The 20,399-nt window shown below is 39.2% G+C and overlaps 1 protein-coding gene across 22 annotated transcripts in view; it reads right to left on the bottom strand.

The window, feature by feature from the left end:
• CAB39L (calcium binding protein 39 like) overlaps positions 1–20,399 on the bottom strand; it is a 115,629-nt gene that overhangs the window by 21,536 nt on the left and 73,694 nt on the right. For all 22 annotated transcript variants that reach the window (XM_034665145.1, XM_034665158.1, XM_034665155.1 and 19 more), the window contains 3 exons: positions 14,598–14,766; positions 8,315–8,374; positions 5,870–5,935 (listed from right to left, as the gene is read on the bottom strand). In XM_034665145.1, the coding sequence (XP_034521036.1) occupies positions 5,870–5,935; positions 8,315–8,374; positions 14,598–14,766 (295 nt within the window). The remainder of the gene's footprint in view (positions 1–5,869; positions 5,936–8,314; positions 8,375–14,597; positions 14,767–20,399) is intronic.

Here is a 20,399-nt window from a genome sequence, read left to right as displayed (position 1 = left end):
TATGAAGTGCACATCACGATGATCTGAAATATATTTACACTGTGAAACATTTACCACGACGAAGTTAATTAACACATCCATCACCTCACAGTTACCCTTTGCTTTGGTGTGTGGTAAGAGTGCGTAAGATCTACTCTCAGCAAATTCCAAGTACTCAGCACGGAATTGTTCACTACAGTCACCAGGCCGTACATCGGATCCTCAGGACTTCGTCTTCTCAAAACTGAAAGTATGTAGCCATTGACCGACACCTCCCATCCCCCCGCCTCCCAGCCCCTGAGAACCACCATTCCACCTGCTGCTCTGGCCTCTCTTTCTCCCCAGCTGTACTCACTCTGCCTTGCAGTACAGGCTTTCTTGCCTTTTTAGAACATAAGCTCCATGTGGGTATGTCTCAAATCTTGTTTGTGTTTGTACCCTTCCCAACTTAACTGTGTGATCTGTGTGGATGCTGCTGGGGACATTAAGTCCACAAAATGCAGAAAAGAAAGAAAGCAGTTCAATTATTCAATAAGCAGATCCACAGCACAACATAATAGGTCATCTGTGGAAAAGACATGAGGAAGACAGATAAAATCCCACCTGATTTATATGGCCATGCAGCTACGGTCCATTGCATACATGTCTTCTCAAGATGAAAGGTAACCCATTCCCTGTAATAGGACTTGACCGTGCCTTCCGCTATGCACTCTTCACAGTTCACTTTGAACCCACCTGGCCACTAAGGGAGCCGCTTGTTTTAGCTAATTGCCTTTATTCAGCTAATAAAGAGAATAATAAAACTCTTAGGTCTCTGACAAGCAAATGGTTACAGCTTGGAGAGAAGCACCAAGGTTAATTTCCCCAATGACAGGGAGACAGGGTGCTATTTTCCAACGTGTTTACATGGCAGCAGGATGGCTTCCAGACTCTCAAAAAAACCAACCACTTTGGGTTGTAAAGCTGACAAGATATCTATATATAGATGATACACTCAAGAGATTCATGGGCATATATAGATGTAGATATGCTTCATTACAGATACATATCTGTATCTAATCTACAGATTCTATATGATATAAAGATATATTTATGTAAAACATATATAAAAATCAAATATAATACATATCACATATATACGAATACATATAGTACACACATACACATCTCAAAAGGTCTTTCAACAATAAAGAAATTTCATTAAAAAAATTTTGCCCTTAAAATCTGCACACACACACACTCAAGAATTTGTTGAAGGGACGTTTGTAGGTTAAAGTCAGATTACATCACTTTAATTTTTATTACATGGGGATGCCTACATATAAATTTTATACAATCTATCCTCTGCTAATATAATTTCACTACTTTTCTGAAACAATCAATTTGTGTTAAATCATTTGACCAACAATGACTCCGTTAGCCATGAAATATTAATCTATTTTAGTTAATACTGACAATGACAAAATGCTGTACTTCATCATAATACAAAGCATTTAACACAACAAAATGGGTAAAAATTGTTTTTAGTTCTCTATATTAGATTTTATAGGCTTCAATATTACAGAGTAAAGCCAAGCACAGCAGTAGAAATATTGAGTTTTTTTTAAACTTAGTGCTTTAATGAAATTGACCGAGCCAAAAACAACCCCCAAAATTCCACCAAGCTTCTTTTGAATTATAATCTTTCTTGCTAGTAATTAAATGGCTCTGAAGAAGATAAGAAATAAATTCCTAAGCTCTGTCATGTGAGGGGAAAGAATTTCTCTGTTAATTATTTTTTATTGACACCAGGAATCTAAACACCCCAAGGTAGTTCAGGAAAATTCAGAACATGGCTTACCAAAAGACAGCTGGCAGCAAGTACTCTGGAGTCAGAAAATAGCCTAGCTTTAAGACAGTTTATCACTTACAGAATACTCTAAGTGTGCTCTTATAATAATCGAAACTTTCTTATTTTCTAAAATGATGAAACATCTATGTACAAAATATTACAGAGAACTCGGAGATATAAACATGGCTGTGTCAAAACAGAACCTATTTGCTACCACAGATAGTTCTCAAAAGGAAAAACCAGCAGTGCACCAGCAGAGCTCTCCAAAACAACGTTTTCTATTAAAGACACGAATATACAGCTCTCTCGAATACAGTGAAATAAGACGATTTTAATAATGTCTCTGCTGTTATCTAGCATTCAAAAAAGCCAAATCTTTAGTACTCGGATTAACAATTTCTGCGTTCTTAGATATGCTTTCTCTGTCTTTTACTAGTTTTCTTCAGGGTCCAACCAGTGCTCAGTTTTACCATACTGCAAATAAAATATTTGTGAGACACGGCACTATAAAAGATTTCAGGCAAGAGTAGCAGCCAACGTAGTATGTCTGGGTGAGTTAATNACAACGTTTTCTATTAAAGACACGAATATACAGCTCTCCCGAATACAGTGAAATAAGACGATTTTAATAATGTCTCTGCTGTTATCTAGCATTCAAAAAAGCCAAATCTTTAGTACTCGGATTAACAATTTCTGCGTTCTTAGATATGCTTTCTCTGTCTTTTACTAGTTTTCTTCAGGGTCCAACCAGTGCTCAGTTTTACCATACTGCAAATAAAATATTTGTGAGACACGGCACTATAAAAGATTTCAGGCAAGAGTAGCAGCCAACGTAGTATGTCTGGGTGAGTTAATAAAGAACAGGAAAAAGGCCTTCTGAGTGGGCTGGGGCATCTGTAAGCAAGGAGGAAGCAAGTGGGAAAGGGAGAGTTTCAATGCCACATTTGGACTCGGTTGCTTCTTGCTGAGCCCCTGGGAACAGTGCAGAGGTGTCTGGCCACAGAGCCATGGGAAAGGGGGGCTGGAGAGTGGAGAGCCAGGTGGCAGCAGACAGCAGTGAAGCATGAACCTTCTCGCTCCCCTTTGCTATCCACCTAATTTCTATTACATATTGTACCCATCACACGTGCACTGAACGAATGGGCTTCTATTTTCAAATCCAAATGCATCCTGCCAGGGAGCAGGACAAGGTGGGGCTGACAACATCTTGGGAACAGAATGAGGGCAATGGGCACATGGGTAGGAAGGAATGACAGGGTAACACGAAGGACAAAGCAGGAAGGAGGCCCTGAGGGAGATGTTTCGGGGAACAACTGTTAGCTTTATAACTTCACTGAAGGCCTCATAGACAGTCGATTGCAGAAAGATTTCTTTTTTTTTTTTAAAGATTTTATTTATTTATTCGACAGAGATAGAGACAGCCAGTGAGAGAGGGAACACAAGCAGGGGGAGTGGGAGAGGAAGAAGCAGGCTCCTAGAAGGAGCCCGATGTGGGGCTCGATCCCAGAATGCTGGGATCACACCCTGAGCTGAAGGCAGACGCTTAACGACTACGCCACCCAGGCGCCCCCGCAGAAAGATTTCTAGCACTAATTCCTGTCGCTGCTGAAAACAGCACAAGGATAAATTCTAAAGTCTATGACTCTCAGCTTTCTTGATGCCAATTTAGTTCAATCACCTTAGTTCGTGCCAATGTTGCTACTTTGGTTCATGATCTTATAGATTCCCACTAAAAAGAGGAAGGATTTAGAAAACATATGAGAGATTTCTTATACACTGGCTCCTTGGAACATGGTCAGCTCTGTTTACTATTCAATCTCTCCTTCCCTCCAAGGGCAACGATCTCTGGTAATACAGACCAGCTCCCCTGTTTGGGCTGTGCTTGTGGAGCCCTTCACAAATAAGGAATTCTATTCTTTAGGTACGCAGCTGTGGCAACAGGATGCGGCCTTATCTTCAAATGCTTTTAACAAGCTTTCTGGACGTAGGCGAGCACGACACCTTTGTCTAAAGCTTCATCTCATCACTCCCGGCTCCAGCAGCAAGAGCAGAGAACCCAAGGTCTATTTTCTATGTGGATCACCTTGTATGGGTTTGCACGCAAGGGGAAACTCAATAAAGAGTGCTGAATGACTGGCTGAAAATAGCACACTGACCCCCCCAACAATGGGTAATGCTGGCGCAGCAAGGGCACAAATTCAGGGACAGGCAGGTAATGGCTAAGGCAAAATCACAGGTAAAGTGAACTGACAAAACTGTCATACAAAATCCACCTAGTTTATCACTTCAGTTAAAGTGTATTCAATATTAAGAAACAAACACATTGTTCTATGAATGTCATTATCCCAACATGTAAAAATAATACAAGTGATGTTTAGTAAGCCCAAACATCATACAAAGGTACTTGACAAAGCCAGCTGATTATCATCTGCCGATAACATCCTCTGGACTGTCTGAGTGGGATCTGAAGGGTAGAGATGCAGCTTTAACGGAAGTCCCACTCCACAGGAGCAGTCCTACCTCCTCTTGACCAGATGGCTGCTTCCAGGCACTTATTTAGAAAATTAGTTTATTTATTTGAGGTGGTGGGGGGTGGGGAGGGGAGAGGCAGAGGGAGAGAGAGTCCCAAGCAGGACTGTGCTGAGTGTGGAGCCCTATGCGGGGTTTGATCTCAGGACCCTTGGATCACGACCTGAGCCGAACCTGCACCACCCAGGCGCCCCCAGGCACCTTTTCACTGAAGGAGGGAAGGCTACTCACTGACTCTGTGGCCCTACTCTGCTGGGCTGGCTGGGCTGGGGGAGAGCGACCTTGCACAGGCATTCACAGGTGATATCATCTCCAGTAGCAAATGCCACTTGGTAACACACACCCCCCTCTATCACCCCAGCCATCACTTCTTCCTGTCCTCGTGCCCTCCTGAACTGTTCTAAAGTCACCTGAAAGTTATATATTTATCTGTTTGTCTATTGTCTCTTCTCCTCCAACAGGATGTAAGGTCCACTGAGGTGCGACTTCATTTTGTTCTTGGCTGTCACTGTCATGTTAGGAACAGGAGCACATAAATATTTGTTGACCAAATGGAATGCCCTGTTACCCACCACACCACCCCCAATAACTGATCCAACTAAGCTCTTTACAGATAATTGAGAATTGACTTTATTTTCTTTTCCAGCTGGTGATATCATTTTTTAACCTCTTTCCAGAGTCTGTTTCAGTGTAACACTGGCATTTTTAGAAAAGCACAGTTTTGGGTCCATGATCAAGTACTCAAACTTATTAAAGATTATTCAAGATTATTCTTTTAATTCTTAAAGAGTGACTATTTTTGTATTTCAGAATCTTTGCTGGAAATACAATTTGAAGATATGTTAAATGGTGGAGGTATTAAAAATGACCTACAGTAAAACAATAACAAGAATACTCAGAGAATGGAACCCAGCAATGCAATACGGTAAAAAACAAACAAACAAACAAACCAAAAAAACTGGAAAAGTATGTTACAAACCTGGGGTAAGTGCTTCTCAGATGGGGGTAAGCCCTATCACATAACCTTTTCGTCTCTCCTTCTCTGCAAAGTAGCCCACAAAGTCTAGTTTACAGAGAAATGTTTAAGAGAAATAGGGTCATTTTTTCCTATTTCAGATACACTGAAGGAGAACTGCAGGAGACCCTTGCTGATTCTTCCTTATAAACAGTAATTCAGATCTTAATTTCAAGCCAAGAGTGATTTCTTTTCATCTCCAGAAAATATGCCCTGGGTGAGAACTGTGGTTGTATTTAAATCAACTTAAGCTTGATTTTCTTTCTGAGCTGAAATATACTAAATTCTACTTTATCATGTATACATTATTTATATGGTTACTTCCAAAAAGTATTTGAGGCAGGACACTTACATTGTTTTGCTACAAAGTACAGTCATAACATGAAATATATTTTCCAAGTTACAAAAAAAGGGACACCTTAATTTTTCTCTATGTACTTGTCCATTCAGAGCCACCATTTACTAGTAAGATATCAACTGACAGAGACTCTTAACTTAAAGAAATTTGATATTACCTTTAAAGATTGTCTCTTGGTCACATAATTCTCAGACTGAAGCAATTTCTCATAGTCTTCAAAAATCTAATGAAAAGAAAATAAATATTAGAGCGTAAAACCAGCAGTGGTTTCTCTGCATTAGTTTTGCTTGCTCTCTTGCAGCCCAGCTGCTGTGCCTTGCATCCGTCTGTGTGCTTAATAACACTATGCTGATCACACTGTCCACAGGGAATGTTCCCCCATTTCAACATCCTCATTTACACATAAAGACACTGGGGGGTAGAAAGGTCAAGTGATACAACAGATGTACTTGTCCCTTTTAGTTCTGCAAATTAAAAATTGAGTGGAAAAATGGAGTATTTGAGTCCTTTCAATACATTCTTTTGAATAAAACATCTATTAACTCATCTATTGAATGAGTAGCAAAATAACACATTTCATGCCATTTTAGAGAAGTCTGATTAGGTAGACTTGCTGGCAGCTATTAGCGCATGAGTAATTTAGGAAGATTAAACACGCTTAGGGCTTCGCATGATACCCCGTGAAGAATCAAACTGTCAAGTTCATAGTGTGGACAGGTGGAGGAATGGCGCAACTTCTGCCACACGATGGCCACACTAATCGCAGTGGGCCTCTCTGGAGGACTTCCGCTTTTCCCCGAAGCTGGGGATGCTGGTGTTTGGGGCCCCTGTTTCCCAATGTGGCTGTCAACCACTGCCCGGGTCCTTCAGTTTCACACAAGAGTGCCAGACGCTGGGGAAGCTAAGTGTTGACCTCCTGCCACACAAGGGCACGCCTCAGAGGCCACAGAGGTGGGAGGAGCGAGCCCAGTGGAGAACGAAGGCAGGAGAGTCCGGGGGCTGAGGAGGGTGGGAAACAGTACCAGTCCTCAGGAGGCCGAGTGCGAGGTGCGTGTGCACGGGTGTGATGAGGGCACGCAGTGCATACAGAGGATAATTAACAACAGAGAATTAAGAAAGTGAAAAGTAAAAACAAACCCAGGTAGCCCACATTAAAGTCATAATAATTGTACTCCTTTATATGAAGGAGTTACTGTTTATTCTGTCATGATTTTGTGGGACATGAAATTTATCAAATTTTGTGGTAAGTTTTTTAAAATTTTAATTCCAGTAGAGTGAACATGCAGTGTTACATTAGTTTCAGGTGTATGATATAGGGATCAACACTTCCATCCAACACCCGGTGCTTGGCCTTAAGCCCTATCCCCCCACCTACTTCCCCTCTGGTAACCATGGGTTTGTTCTCTGTAGTTAAGAGTCTGTTTCTTGGTTTCTCTCTTTCTCTCTTCTTTTTCCTTTGCTCATTTGTTTCTTAAATTCTACATACGAGTGCAATCATATGTAACCAGAAATTTCAAATACACATATAAGGTATGACTGACTCCCCAGGATGCCAGTTTCATTATTTTAGAGTCCTATATCATGTGCTCCCATTTCATAGTTTCTCTTAAAGAAATATGAACCTCAGAAAGTATGAAATGTCTGAGGGAGCATGAGTTCTTGGAGCTGGGGTTGAGGCCCGTGCAGCAGGCTCAGGGACTGTGAAGCCACCAAATTACACAAGATGTGACTACAGGTACAAAGACAAGCTCAAGTAAATAAGGGATCAAAGAGAATGAGTTTACAGTCTTCCAAACTGTCGTGTACTATTTCCTGAATGCAAAGCATTCCTGCACAACACATTTACATCACTCATTCTATAGAAAAGATTAGTAGCTGACGCCGCAGGTTTTGTCATAAACTATCTTAGCTCTCTGATTTTCACTTATTATAAGTCGACATCTAATGAGTCTTCAACATTCCATCTAGCATCTACAGTTTCTGATCAGGTTCCTGCCTCTCAGGGAGCTCAAGAACCAGCCAGGAAGGTACAGACACACCATAATACAACATGGAAAATAGCAGCAGTGGGGGTGGGGAGGGAGTAGGGGTGCATGTATGTGGATGGGTGGGATTAGGGAAAGCTTCCTGGAAGAGTCACATTTCAGCGGAATCTCAAAAGGATGGGTTGGATTCACCATTTGAGAAGGGAGTTGGAAGACAGAAATATCTTGGCATTTCTACTAGTAAGTAAAACTAATTATCAAGCAAGTAAAATGATTTCCTTAGTGAGGGTGGAGTGCTCTTATGGTTACCTCCTGCCTCCTAAGGGCAATATGGATGTTCTTAAATCAGGATCAAAGTAAGCAGGTGCCAGTCACGGTCTGGAGCTCCGGATACCACAACAGGAACAGGTGGGGAAAATGGGAAAGCCCTGATCTCCTGCCATCCTCAATTTTACACAAAGTTTTCTGATGACCTGGCTCCCAAGAAAAGGGACAAACTGGGGGCATGGCAGACAACGGTTGGTGACTGTTGTGATCTTAAACAGGAGCAAGTGTTCACAGATCTGGGGGGTGAGGGGGGGGAATGAGGTAAAACGTTAAAAAGGACTTCTACTTACAGTGTCATAATTTTGTTCTAAGAAGTCGGCGACCAACACTTTATGTCTGGTTAGTAAGTCCTAGAAAAAGAACAGTGAAGTGAAATAAAATTATTATAGCTAATAAATTTTATAAATTTGGCTTTTCTAAGAATTTTATAAGTCCATTCTTTGAAACATAAAGGTTTCTGAAGAATATTTTCTTTCCATCCACAAAATTATGTTCATTCTTAGTTTAAGATGTGAAATGCAAGTTTGTTTCATGTCAATAACAACAAAGTGTTTTAATTCATTATCATTGTTAATTTTATGATAGGAATAATTTAGTGAAACAAACGGCACCTCAGAGACGGGGTTTATAGTCTTCGAGCCATGACTACATTGTGATTATGATCTAATAAATATCTAAATTAAGTTTATGATTATCTATTTGAAATGTCATTAATAGTTTTTTTTTTTTTTTTAAGAATGCCTAATGGCTTAAAACCATATCTCACAAGTTAACCTAAAAGATTCTCCGGGATTTCAACCTTTAGTTTTTTTTCTTAACCATGTTTAAAAGAGAGGTGCCTAGGACGCTGGGAAGCACAAAAATAACATTGAATTGTGCCATCGCAGGCTCATCCTGCTCCTGGGTTAACGGACTGTGTGGTGGTGAGCAGTGACTAAGCCATACAATGCACCCTTTCAAAGCTGAAGACAAGGAGACTGATCTTATTACGGCATAACTCTCAGAAAACTGAACAAAAGCATAAAGGAACATTTGACTGTCTTCGGCTCACACCTAAATTATATCCTTAATTCACCTTAATGTTGAAAGAAAACAAACCTCACCTAATCCCTTTTATACGCTTAGAGGCTAAATACCTTGTCTAGGTAGAATGTAGAATTTAATTAAAAACATAAAAGAATTTTAAAGTTGTCCAAAATAAGTTCTTATACTTTAATACACATTTAATTAAAACTTCCTAAAAGCATATAGAAGATCCACAACGTAAGTTCACAGAGAACAAGAAGGCAGCAGCAATGGCAAAACTCACCTATCTCTATTTTAATAAGTAAAATATTTAATGCACTTTGTGCTAAAATTTTCAAGTTCAAGAACAATGAGACTGGCTATTGATATCATTTCATGAGTTATCATCACATTTTGACTGACCACTGCACCTATCAGTGGAAACTGGTTTTTTTTTTTTTTTTTTCCCCAGTAGAACATTCAGTATTGTTCTGGAACTGGAATTTTAAAATGGGAAAACCCTCTATACGAAATCATTCCTGGTCTGCCGGAGGTCAAAATTCAAACTAGTTCCTCTATCAGAGGACCCCAAAATAAGGTAGTTCCATGGCATTCTTTGGGGTCCCTAGTTTTCAGACAGCCCCTTCCCTAATGCCCTGAGCAGGATCAGTGATTTTTCTGAGCTGACCCCAGTTAGAAAGGGTTTCTTTCTAAGGGCTGCAGCAGACCCTGGATCCACCTGTTGCAACAATCAGCAGGCTTGAGTGTGGGGACCGTGCCCTCTCCCAGCCGCAGGTCTGCACACACAGCAATGGCAGCAGCAGATGGAGCACAGCACAGATGAGCGCTACCTGGGAAGGTCTCCATTCACTATTCATTAGTGTAACTCCAAAGAAAGAGGAATCAGGAGGGAGTCCTGTTAGTAGCAGCTCCTTCAAATTCCAAAGGAAAAAACTTGTAATAACTTACATATCCAATAATAGAAAAATAAATGTGATGGGGTAGAATTCCTCCAGCACGTGTACATGGTGGGTACAGCCAATAAATGATTCTCTCTCTCTCTCTCACACACACACACACACACACACACACACACACACTCTCACACTTGTGTGTATCTATTCATAGCTATACCCTCACATTTTCTGCACGGAGTAAAATTCTTGTACAAAACTGGAGGAACTGACCATATATGTACATACACCCACATATATATACACATAATACAAAGACAAATACAATTGCTGCATCATTATAGATCATGTAACAGTGGAAAAATTAGCTAAAATCCTACTCAAAAAGGAAAAAGCAGAAAGTTGTAAAGAAAAATAAAGTTCACATTTTAAATGATTTAAAATTTTAAAAATTATTTGAAACACTGTATTCTTTGATCCCACCTCCTCACAATTCTGTTTTGACAAGACTAAGTTTTGCACAGTCTATGTATTATGCTAAAAAAATCTGATATGGATATGTAAGTGACTTCTGCACACCTAGGGAGACACAGGGTGGAACGACAGAGACACACTCGACGGCAGGGATGTGACAGTGGATGGGCCAAGCAGAAGCTGCCATTTACGGAGGATTTACTGTGTGTCGGGGAGCGTGCAGAGCGCTTTACACATGTTATTTCTAATCTTCACAACTCTGCAAAGCAGGGGTTATTTTCTTCATATCTCAGACGAGGAAAATGAAATTCCAAGGTTAACTACTTGCTCAAGGACGGACAGCCAGTCAGGTGGCAGAGGGAGGTGGAATTCAAACCCCTTCTATCATGTCAGTTCTTGGAAGGAGGGATGAAAGAAATTCCGATTGTCAGGAATGCATTTTGGGAAAGGACAATCTGTAGACAATACTGTCCTTTCAATGTTAAACATTAATGAATAAACTGAGCAACAGCCATTTTGGAGCTCAAAACGAAAAAGGCAAATCAAAGAGGTTCAAAACAAAAGACAAAACCAAACTAAATTAAACTAAAACCAAGCCAATGAAAAAACCAAAACCCTCAAAGCCATCTACTTAAAAAGAAACAGTGACTTATGGTCACTGTTTTATTATATTAACCACAGCATTTTGGAAAAATATGGAAATTGGCATTTCCAATATTGTTAGCATACCGGAAAACTTTTATTTAAAGATTTATTTATTTAAGAGAGAGAGGGAGGGAGGGAGAGAGAGAGAGAGAGGGAAAGCAAGCGTGGGGGAGGGGCAGAGGGAGAGGAAGAGAATCTCAAGCTGACTCCCTGCTGAGCGCGGAGCCTGATGCTGCGCTTCATCTCAGGATCCTGAGACCATGACCTGAGCTAAAATCAAGAGCCAGACGCTTAACAGACTGAGGCACCCACACGACCCCCCCACTTTTTTTTTTTAAGCATACTAGAAAACTTTTATGGTTATTTAGATTTTCAGACTTAAGTTCGATGGAAAATATGCTGAGGTATAAATCAAAACAATTTATTTTTGATATTTAATATTGTGCTGCAAATTAAATTGGGTTGAACATATGATAGCAAGACATTATTATCAAGTACAGTTTATTTTATTAAATGTTGAAAAACCTTTGGGGAAATTTTGAAAAATACATATTCATTTCTTTTTGCCTCCATTAGAGTTTGTTCTTTGTTTATAATTATTTGTGAAGCTTTACTTACAGTCTTTTAAAAAAAGAACCAACTTTGTTTCCATGACAGCAGAGTCATCAGATAGAAAAGGGGAAAAAATGGGACTACATTCTCTATTAATAGAAAAACATCTCCTTGGCTGTTTAGGCACAGACAGTTCGCTAGAAAGAAATGGAATCATCTTTTGTGTTAAATGTCATTCTTCAGATTTGATGCATCAAGGCCTCTCTCACCGTGTGCTCTAGATAGACTTTGGGGGGTTCATCTGTAGCCACTGTACAACCTCTGCTTTGTTGGGTGAGACTGAGTGGCCTGTGGAACGGAGCAGGCTCGTGAGTGACACAGCACTCCAAGCACGCATCTACGCTTATTGCCCTCTCTCCTCTTCCCTCCGCCTACCAGGCAACTCTCCTTAGTGTTGTCCCCAGCCTTTTCCTCCCTCTCTTTTCTTCCTTTCCCTCACTCTTGCTGTTCTCTCTAGTTTTCTTCTTCTCTTCTTACATCGTTGTCTTCTTCATCCCCCTCCTAGATCCCCCCTCTTCCTTCTTCTTTCCCTTGCCCTTCGCCTTCTATCCCAGACTTCCAGACTCGGCCCTTCCTCTGCCCGGTCTTGTCAGGGAGAACCTAGGGAGCAGGTAGGACTGGAAGGAGACATGTGGAAAACCCAAGCAAAGTGGTGACTGCTCTCCCTTCAAACCCAGATTCTAGATTAGCTCTGTACTTATTTTGGGCTTGGCTGGCTTTTAGGGAACGGTGGCACTGAGGCTCGTTTCCTCTCTCTTCTCAAGCAATTCAGTCCTGGTTCCAAACCAGGCCCCCCCCCCCCCGCCCCGCTCCTCTGATTTGTTAAAATAAAAGTGCCACAGTAAACCGTCCTCCTCAAACAGGATTCCCTCTGACAGGAGTTCTTATCAATTCAATTTTCCTCATTTCATGATGTTTCTGGAGATATCATGGAAATGTCATGATAGACTGTGTTGCAGGCAACAGCTGCCCAGCTTTGCCTACCCCTTCACCAGGCTATCTTTAGGGCCGGGTCCACTCACCAGTGTTACCTCTTGGTCACAGTGAGCCCCTCTCACTGCCCCGCCGCAGGCCCCCACTCCATCCCTTCCCTTTGCTAGGTTTTCTTCTTCCAAGATGCCCCTTCCTCCTGCTCCCCCTCCAGTCCCTGCTGTCTCTTGTCTCTGCTCCCTGACGCTCTCTCACACTTCCTGCCATCATGTGAGCCTATGTATCTTTTCATGGATTCAGGACACCTTCCTAGAACAGGCTGAGTAAATCCCTAGTCTATAAATAATACATAATTTTCAGTATAACAAACCACCACTTTTACCTTTCTTGGACTCTGGAGAGCTATTAAAAGGAACTATTTGTCATTAAGGTCATTGGCAACTTTGAAGTCGTTCACATAAAGTAGTAAGATTAAAATATTTACTAATACTGGTATAAGGACTATGTCAATATTATTGAAGTATGTATTTAAGATAATACATAAAAAATAAAAAGTCACACATGAATTACAATTAGGTAACAATATATATTTATATCCTAAAAAAAAAAAGTAGAAGGAAATTTGGAATGATGTAAATGGAGCAAGCAAATTGCTGAAATGCTTTAAAGAAATGAATCTGCATATATACATTTAAACGAGTCTTATCTATTTTGTAATTGACTTTTTTGTCAATGATGCTGTTACATCATCAGCATAAAATATTTTCAGAACTCTTCTAAAATTGTCTTCAGAGCCAATGTGGTATACACTGAAGACAGACTCTATTTTAGTCATTTTAAAATCTATTTTTATTATCATTACCATTATTATTACCAAAACGAAAAACAGTCCTAGCTACCATGATCACCCACTTTACCCATTAACCTGAATGTCAAAACAGCTTTGTGCTGTTTCCAAAACTTTTATCTGCCCTCAAAGGATAAAGATTTGCCATTGCTGAAAAATGAACATATATATACCAATGAAAATATATTAAATAATGGCAGATCATAAGTAAATGATTTGCTAAGACAGAAACCTTTAAGGTGACATCATTCATTGGATGTATAAGTTCTAGTATTTTAGTCTCCAAATTAGCTACATTATTTTCTAATATGCTTTCTGAACATCTTTTTGATAGTCAAACACAGAAACAAAGTAGAATGGGGCCGAGGGGCTGAGGGCCAGAGAGAAATGGAGCATTGTTGTTTAACAGATATTAGTTGCACAACAGTGTGAATATACTTGACACTATTGAACTGTACACTAAAAAATGGTTACGATGGTAATTTTGTTAAATGTTATTTTACAATTAAAAAATTTTAATATAAAACTACGATTAAATTCATTTCCTGTTTAGTAACAGAGTAGATAACAAGTTTGTAAGAATATAGGTGATTATGAAAAAAACAATTCATTTATTAGTAATTTGTTTCACTGGGTGGGAATTTACGATTACACCGATAAAGTACTGTGATGTCTTTCATATGCAAAGGTGTCATTCTCCAGCTCCCTTCACTACCCAGTTCCCCTCACTACCCAGTTCCCCTCCCTGCAGGTAAACAGTGTTCCTGCTTCCCTGGGAACCTTCCAGAGGTATTCAGTGCATATACACCTCAAGTGCAGCTTATACCCTTTGTTTTTAACACAAGTGAAAGCATGCTTTGCATAGAATACTACCTGTTCCTTTTTTCACTTATATATTGCAATTCATTCTGTATGAGTTTGTGACAAGTACTCTGAGTTGTTTTTTCCACAATGTGATAGACTGGCCTCATAGAATGCATGACCGATGCTCTATGACTTGCACCATAAATCACAGTTGGTTATGCTTGGGCCTATGGAATCGCCTTTTCTGCTTTTTAAAATTACACTGCCTCCTCAGAGGCCAGCTGACTTTAACTAAATGCTGAAACTAAATGACCTAGCTGATTCAGGGAAAAAAAAAATTACCTTAAAAGTAGCAAAAGCATCTGAAGCAATATCGAATGTTGACAACTCCACATACTTAAAGAAGTCTTGGAACTGACTAGAAAAGAGGATGATTTTGGCAAGTGGTTCGTGTCGAATACATTCTCTCAGCATAATCCCACAACGTAAGGCGATCTGTGGGGCTTCATATCTAAAGCATAAACAAGAGAGAAATACAGAACACTGTTATATCCTATTAACAAAATAATATTAATGGTATCAAAAGAACCATTTCAAAACTGCTGTTAAAGGAAGCATAGATACCATTTGTCACAGTTCATTCCAACACCATTCATTCAATACCCACTGAATAGCTAAGATGTGCCTGGCACTATTCCAGATGCTGAGGATACAATAGTAAAGCACAACAGGCCACCGCCTTCCTAGAGTTCATATTTTTTAGTGGGAATACTATTCAGTAGGGTAAGAGACAGATTATAAACAATGAAAAGAAATTTCATATTCTGAGAAGTGCTATGAAACTGAAGACATTAAAATACTTACACTACAGAGTGTGACTACTTAATTTACTTTTGTTTGGACTGAGGGGTCAGAGAAGGAGCAAGGTGTTCCAAGCAAAGGGAACTAACCGCAAAGGCTCCAAGGCAAGAACCAGCTTGGTGAGTTAGAGAAAAGTTAGGCCAGCGTGGCTAGAACATGGGGGAAGAGTAGTGAATGGTGTGAAGTGAGGCAAGAGTGGAGAAGGGCAGGGGCCAGACCACATACAGCTGCGTAAGCTAAGCTAAGGAGTGTGGTTTTAAAGTGTGGTAGGAAGCCTTTGGAGAGTTTAAGGCAAGAAATTAACATGGCCTAACATATGCTTTAAAAAGATCACTCTGGGCATCCGTGGGGACGACTGGGTGGCTCAGTTGGTTAAGTATCTGACTCTTGATTTTGGCTCAGATCTCAAGGTTGAGCCCCGCATTGGATTCCATGCTGGGCATGAAGCCTGCTTAAGATTCTCTCTCTCCCTCTTCCTCTGCCGCCCCCCCACCGCTGCCGTGTGCACTTTTTCTCTCCTAAAAAAAAAAAAGGAAAAATGAGCTGGAAAGTTAGAGTGGGAGCAGGGGGACTGGGTAGGAGGAGGAGCAGAAGCCCAGCCAAGATGATGGTGGCCTGGACTGAGGTGGTAGTACATTAGAGGACTGTGGGCGGATCGTGCGTATTGTCTGGAGGAAGAGTCAACACGCCTTGCTAACGACGTAGCCGGGTAGAGTGGGAACAAATCTGGGGTGAGGGAAATTGAGGACTCAAGAACGATGCCCATATTTTTGGCCTGAATAATTGGGTAGATGGTGGTGCCAATTTTTAAGATGAATAAAACTAGTAGACGAACAGACCAGTGAAGAAATTAAAAGTTTGTTTCTGACCATGTTAACTTGGAGATGCCTGATATCTAAGTAGAGATGTCTCCTTGGCAGTAGAATATATCTATCTGGGGGTCAGAAAAAGGATAAGTATAAGGATAGATATTACACGCACATATATAAGATTTGTATATAATAGATGACCAATAATAAATAGCTGTGTATTGAATGACTCACTGAAATCATGAATTACAGCTCGTAGCAAAAACTGCACTAGAAAAACACAATGTTTGCTGTAGGAAACAATTCAGGACTGGCACATTAGATCTGTTCATTCCTAATTTAATAACAATGCCTCAAGTGTCAAATTTGACACTGACATAAATCTAGTTTGAGTTACATTCCAGTGTATGATAAGGTTTCAAGAAAGTGAACAAAACTTAGCTCAAGTAAAACAAGCTCAGTATTAAAATACAGTTGACAACTGTGTGGAAAATAGTAGACTAGAACGAAGGAAGATACAGTGGTAAAAGACTGGGAAGTGCATATAGGATAAAAAAATCTTATATCATTTCATTTCAGTTAAATACAATATTAATTTTTATGGTTCTAATTCAAAGCCCACTGGAAAAAAAAAACCCTCAATTATCTCAATTCTTAAAAAAACACTTTCCTATAATGTTGAGAATAGAAGGAAAATGATATCCATAAAGGGCCTACATAATCTTTCAAATTTACCATGAATTTTGCAAGTTAGAAAAATTCCAGCAAAAAATATTTTTAAAAGCAAAAAAGACCACTGAACAGATGAGAACTGAAATGAACAGATAAGAAAACTACTGAATAGATGAAAATCAAAACAAAACTGCTCTTACGCAAAACAAGATAAAACTCACCAAATATAAGTGATACCATTTTGTTGAGCAATAAAAAATAATGCACTATTCTTTATAGGACAACATCTACATGAAATTTGATTCAAGAATAAAATCTCTCTCCTACAATTTAGGAAACCGGCTACTTTGCAAAATCAAATCTACAAATACAGTAGGGGAAATGGTAAGCGAGGATATTTGAGAGGATTCACTAAACTAGGGTAGTATTTATCATTTTTGCTCCGCTTTAGGCTGAATACTATCTCTAACTATCCTTTGAGTATTCCCTGAATAACTCATATTAACATTAAATGCTAATATATTCAGATAGGCATGATTATTTGCAGAATATTAAAAAATGCCTATTTATAGTGCTAATAATTTCTCTTACCAGAAGAACTTGAAAATCAGCCTGCTGATACACATAGAGTTATAGATGGAAAATATTAAAATGTTATAAAGAGGAGTGTATTTTCTAAAGTGTAAAGGAGAAAAACATTGCTGTTAGAGTACTTTAGAGTATATGAAATAAAGACCGTTAGCCTAGAGAAAGAACCCAAGACCATTAAAATCTAGACTTATTAGTGAGCTACTTATGGACTTTTGTAATTTGGCCCTAAACTTTCCCATTTCATTTCTCATCCCATTCCCTACATCTTTGGGGTATGCCATTCTCTCAACCTAGAATTTCCTTCTCCTTACATTTCTACCTCTAAGATTCTCTCTCATCTTTCCAGGCTTAGTTTAAATGCCACCTCCTCCTTGAAGTCCTTCCTTTACCCACCACTGAAGATTATTCCCTCTCTCCTTAATACTCTTACAACAGTTTGTAATTCCCGTTTAGCACTTTTTTCAATCTATACTACATTACATCACCAATAAGTAGTTATAAATCTGTTTTCTTCACCTCATTTCAAACAACTTCATTGCTGGGAATAGGTTTTACTTGTTACCGTCTTGCTCTCTTGTTACCTTCTCCTTTCCTCCTCTGCTCCCATCTCCATATGGTGTCTGTATCATATTTGTTACTCTCCCCTATTCCCACCTCAATCTCCAGAGCGCTTAGCATAACGTTTTGCACAAAGTAGGCATATAATGAAATTAATGAATTTCTTCTTCTTCCTTTTCTTCTTCTTCTTCTTCTTTGAGAGAAAGAGTGTGTGCACAAGTGGGTGGGGGAGGAAAGGGAGAGGAAGAGGGAGACTCTAAAGTAGGCTCCACGCCAAGTATGGACCCCTATGTGGGGCTCAATCTCATAACCCTGAGATCATGAACTGAGCCAAAATCAAGAGCCAGACGCTTAACCAACTGAGCCACCCAGATGCCCCTGAACTTAATAAATTTCAAACTCTGACTAAAATTCTGAATACTAGAACTCTAATGAAACTCAAACTCTGGCTTAGTCAAAAACCTGTATGATCTCTAGCCAACATTTTCTCATTTCTTGATTAAATTTCCAAACTGAGACTATCTATTAAAAGTTTATACTCCAAACTTTTGTGTATAATTAGTTCACTTTTTCCTTTCATTTGGTAAAGTTTATTGGAACCATCTGTGATATACTGACTATTTATTCTTGAAAACTAAAAAAATATTTTAAAAACTATTCCTCTGGGTCAGAACACTTGTTGCATCCCACTAGTTTGTGCCTAAGAGTGGAAATGTCATTCTCTGAGATGACAGCTCCTTAAAGTTAGGAATACATTGGGATATACAGAGAAATTCTTAATTTTCGTTAGTACCCTTTAAGGGATCTATAATTCACATATATCATTTCAACCTTATTACCCTCTAGGATATTAGCTTCTGATAGTAGTTTATTACTCCACAAAGGAAGCCTATCCTAAGTTTCAAACCCAATAACATTAATATCCTTTTCTTGGTACAAAACAAATATCTCATCTATTCTATTCCACTTATGAAAAAGGTTCCTAAGGGCAGGGACCACAATGAATCACTGTGCCTCCACAATGACTAATTTATGTCAGGTTGCTAATAAAGAGTAACCCAATAAATTCTGAATCATTATTTTTATAGAACTGAATTATATCTTCCTTTTTGATTTGCAGTTTAGATTATATAGTCTGGCCTCTATGTTAGTATGGAGAAGGTACACTACTATATATGCAAATAATCACAGCATATAAGATCCCTTTCAAATTTAATACAAGCTAAAATGTAAGAGCAGCTGTCTCCTCTAGCAGTGAGCTACATACAAAAAATAGAAGATCTTGTGAAAGAATATCTCAAGTTAAGAATAATTATAAAAGGGAAACATGACTTGTGCTCTTGCTGGAAGCAGACAATGTCAGGCAGTAGTTGGAAAAGTTCTGCAAAACATCACTTAACAAACACTTGGCCTCCTCAATATAAGAAAGAAGTTTTGCTTTTATTTTTTTTATTTTTTAAGATTTTATTTATTTATTTGATAGAGAGAGAGGCAGCGAGAGAGGGAACACAAGCAGGGGGAGTGGGAGAGGGAGAAGCAGGCTTCCCACAGAGTAGGGAGCCCAATGCAGAGCTCGATCCCAGAACGCTGGGATCATGACCTAAGCCGAAGGCAGATGCTTAACGACTGAGCCACCCAGGTGCCCCGAAGTTTTGCTCTTAATCTAGATATATTTGTTTACTTTAAAAATAAGGAGATAACTCTGTCCACTGAAAAGGCTTAGAAGCAATAACAATCCAATGTCAATGAGAAGCCCTAGCATCCAGATTATAGTCTCTAAGAACCATTCCTCACTAAAAAGAACAAGAGTCCTTGGTAGAAATGGCTGATTCCAAGTCCGTGTTAGGAAATATACAAGATGGGCCTGGTATACCTTGTGCCAAAAAGCAAGGAATCTCACTTACTAATGTGAGTAATATCAAAAGGATATGAGGCAACTTGAAGGATAGCAACTGAGCACCAGCAAGAAAAAGAAAATATATGGAAAAAATTAAACCCACAAGTTCATAATAATAATAAGGGATGGGGGAGGGGAAAGAGAGAGAAAAGAAACTCATTAGATGCCAACAGAAGTTGGGGTAACAACTTATTTCTCTCTAAATTGATAATGGAAGGAAAAGAATTAGGCATTCTACCTCTCTGATATGAACTGTATTTTAAAGTAGTTAAATTGTGGTGGATGACAGAAAGTTATTCTCTGTAAAACTACTCTAGTCAGTAAATGCATGAGAAATGACAGAATTAGAAAATCATCTTTTTGTAACCGCTAATGAAATGACTGAATCATACAGTGTTTATCAATGAATGGTAAAACAATTAAGTGTAAGGTTGATGAGGAACTTTACAATGTTTAAGCTGTCTCCACCTGAACCCACTGCTCAATCGTAGCATTACAAAATGTATGTCTCCTGATGAGATGAAATATGAACTACACAGCACCACCTACAAAATATGATTGCCAAAATAAAACTGAATCTGAATCTAATCAAGTCTTTAAATATAACATTCAGGTCAGAAATATAGCAGACAGTGGAACAAGTTAAGTGACACCATTAAGAAGCAATATGACAAATCCAGAATGGAGGAAATTCTCAGTTTTTCAAAAAGTCAGTGACATAAAAAGGGGAGCGGGTACTGTTCTCAACGAAAAGAG

Source organism: Ailuropoda melanoleuca, chromosome 7 (assembly GCF_002007445.2).
Source record: "Ailuropoda melanoleuca isolate Jingjing chromosome 7, ASM200744v2, whole genome shotgun sequence".
Classification (NCBI taxonomy): domain Eukaryota; kingdom Metazoa; phylum Chordata; class Mammalia; order Carnivora; family Ursidae; genus Ailuropoda; species Ailuropoda melanoleuca.
This window is presented reverse-complemented; position numbering and strand designations above follow the sequence as displayed.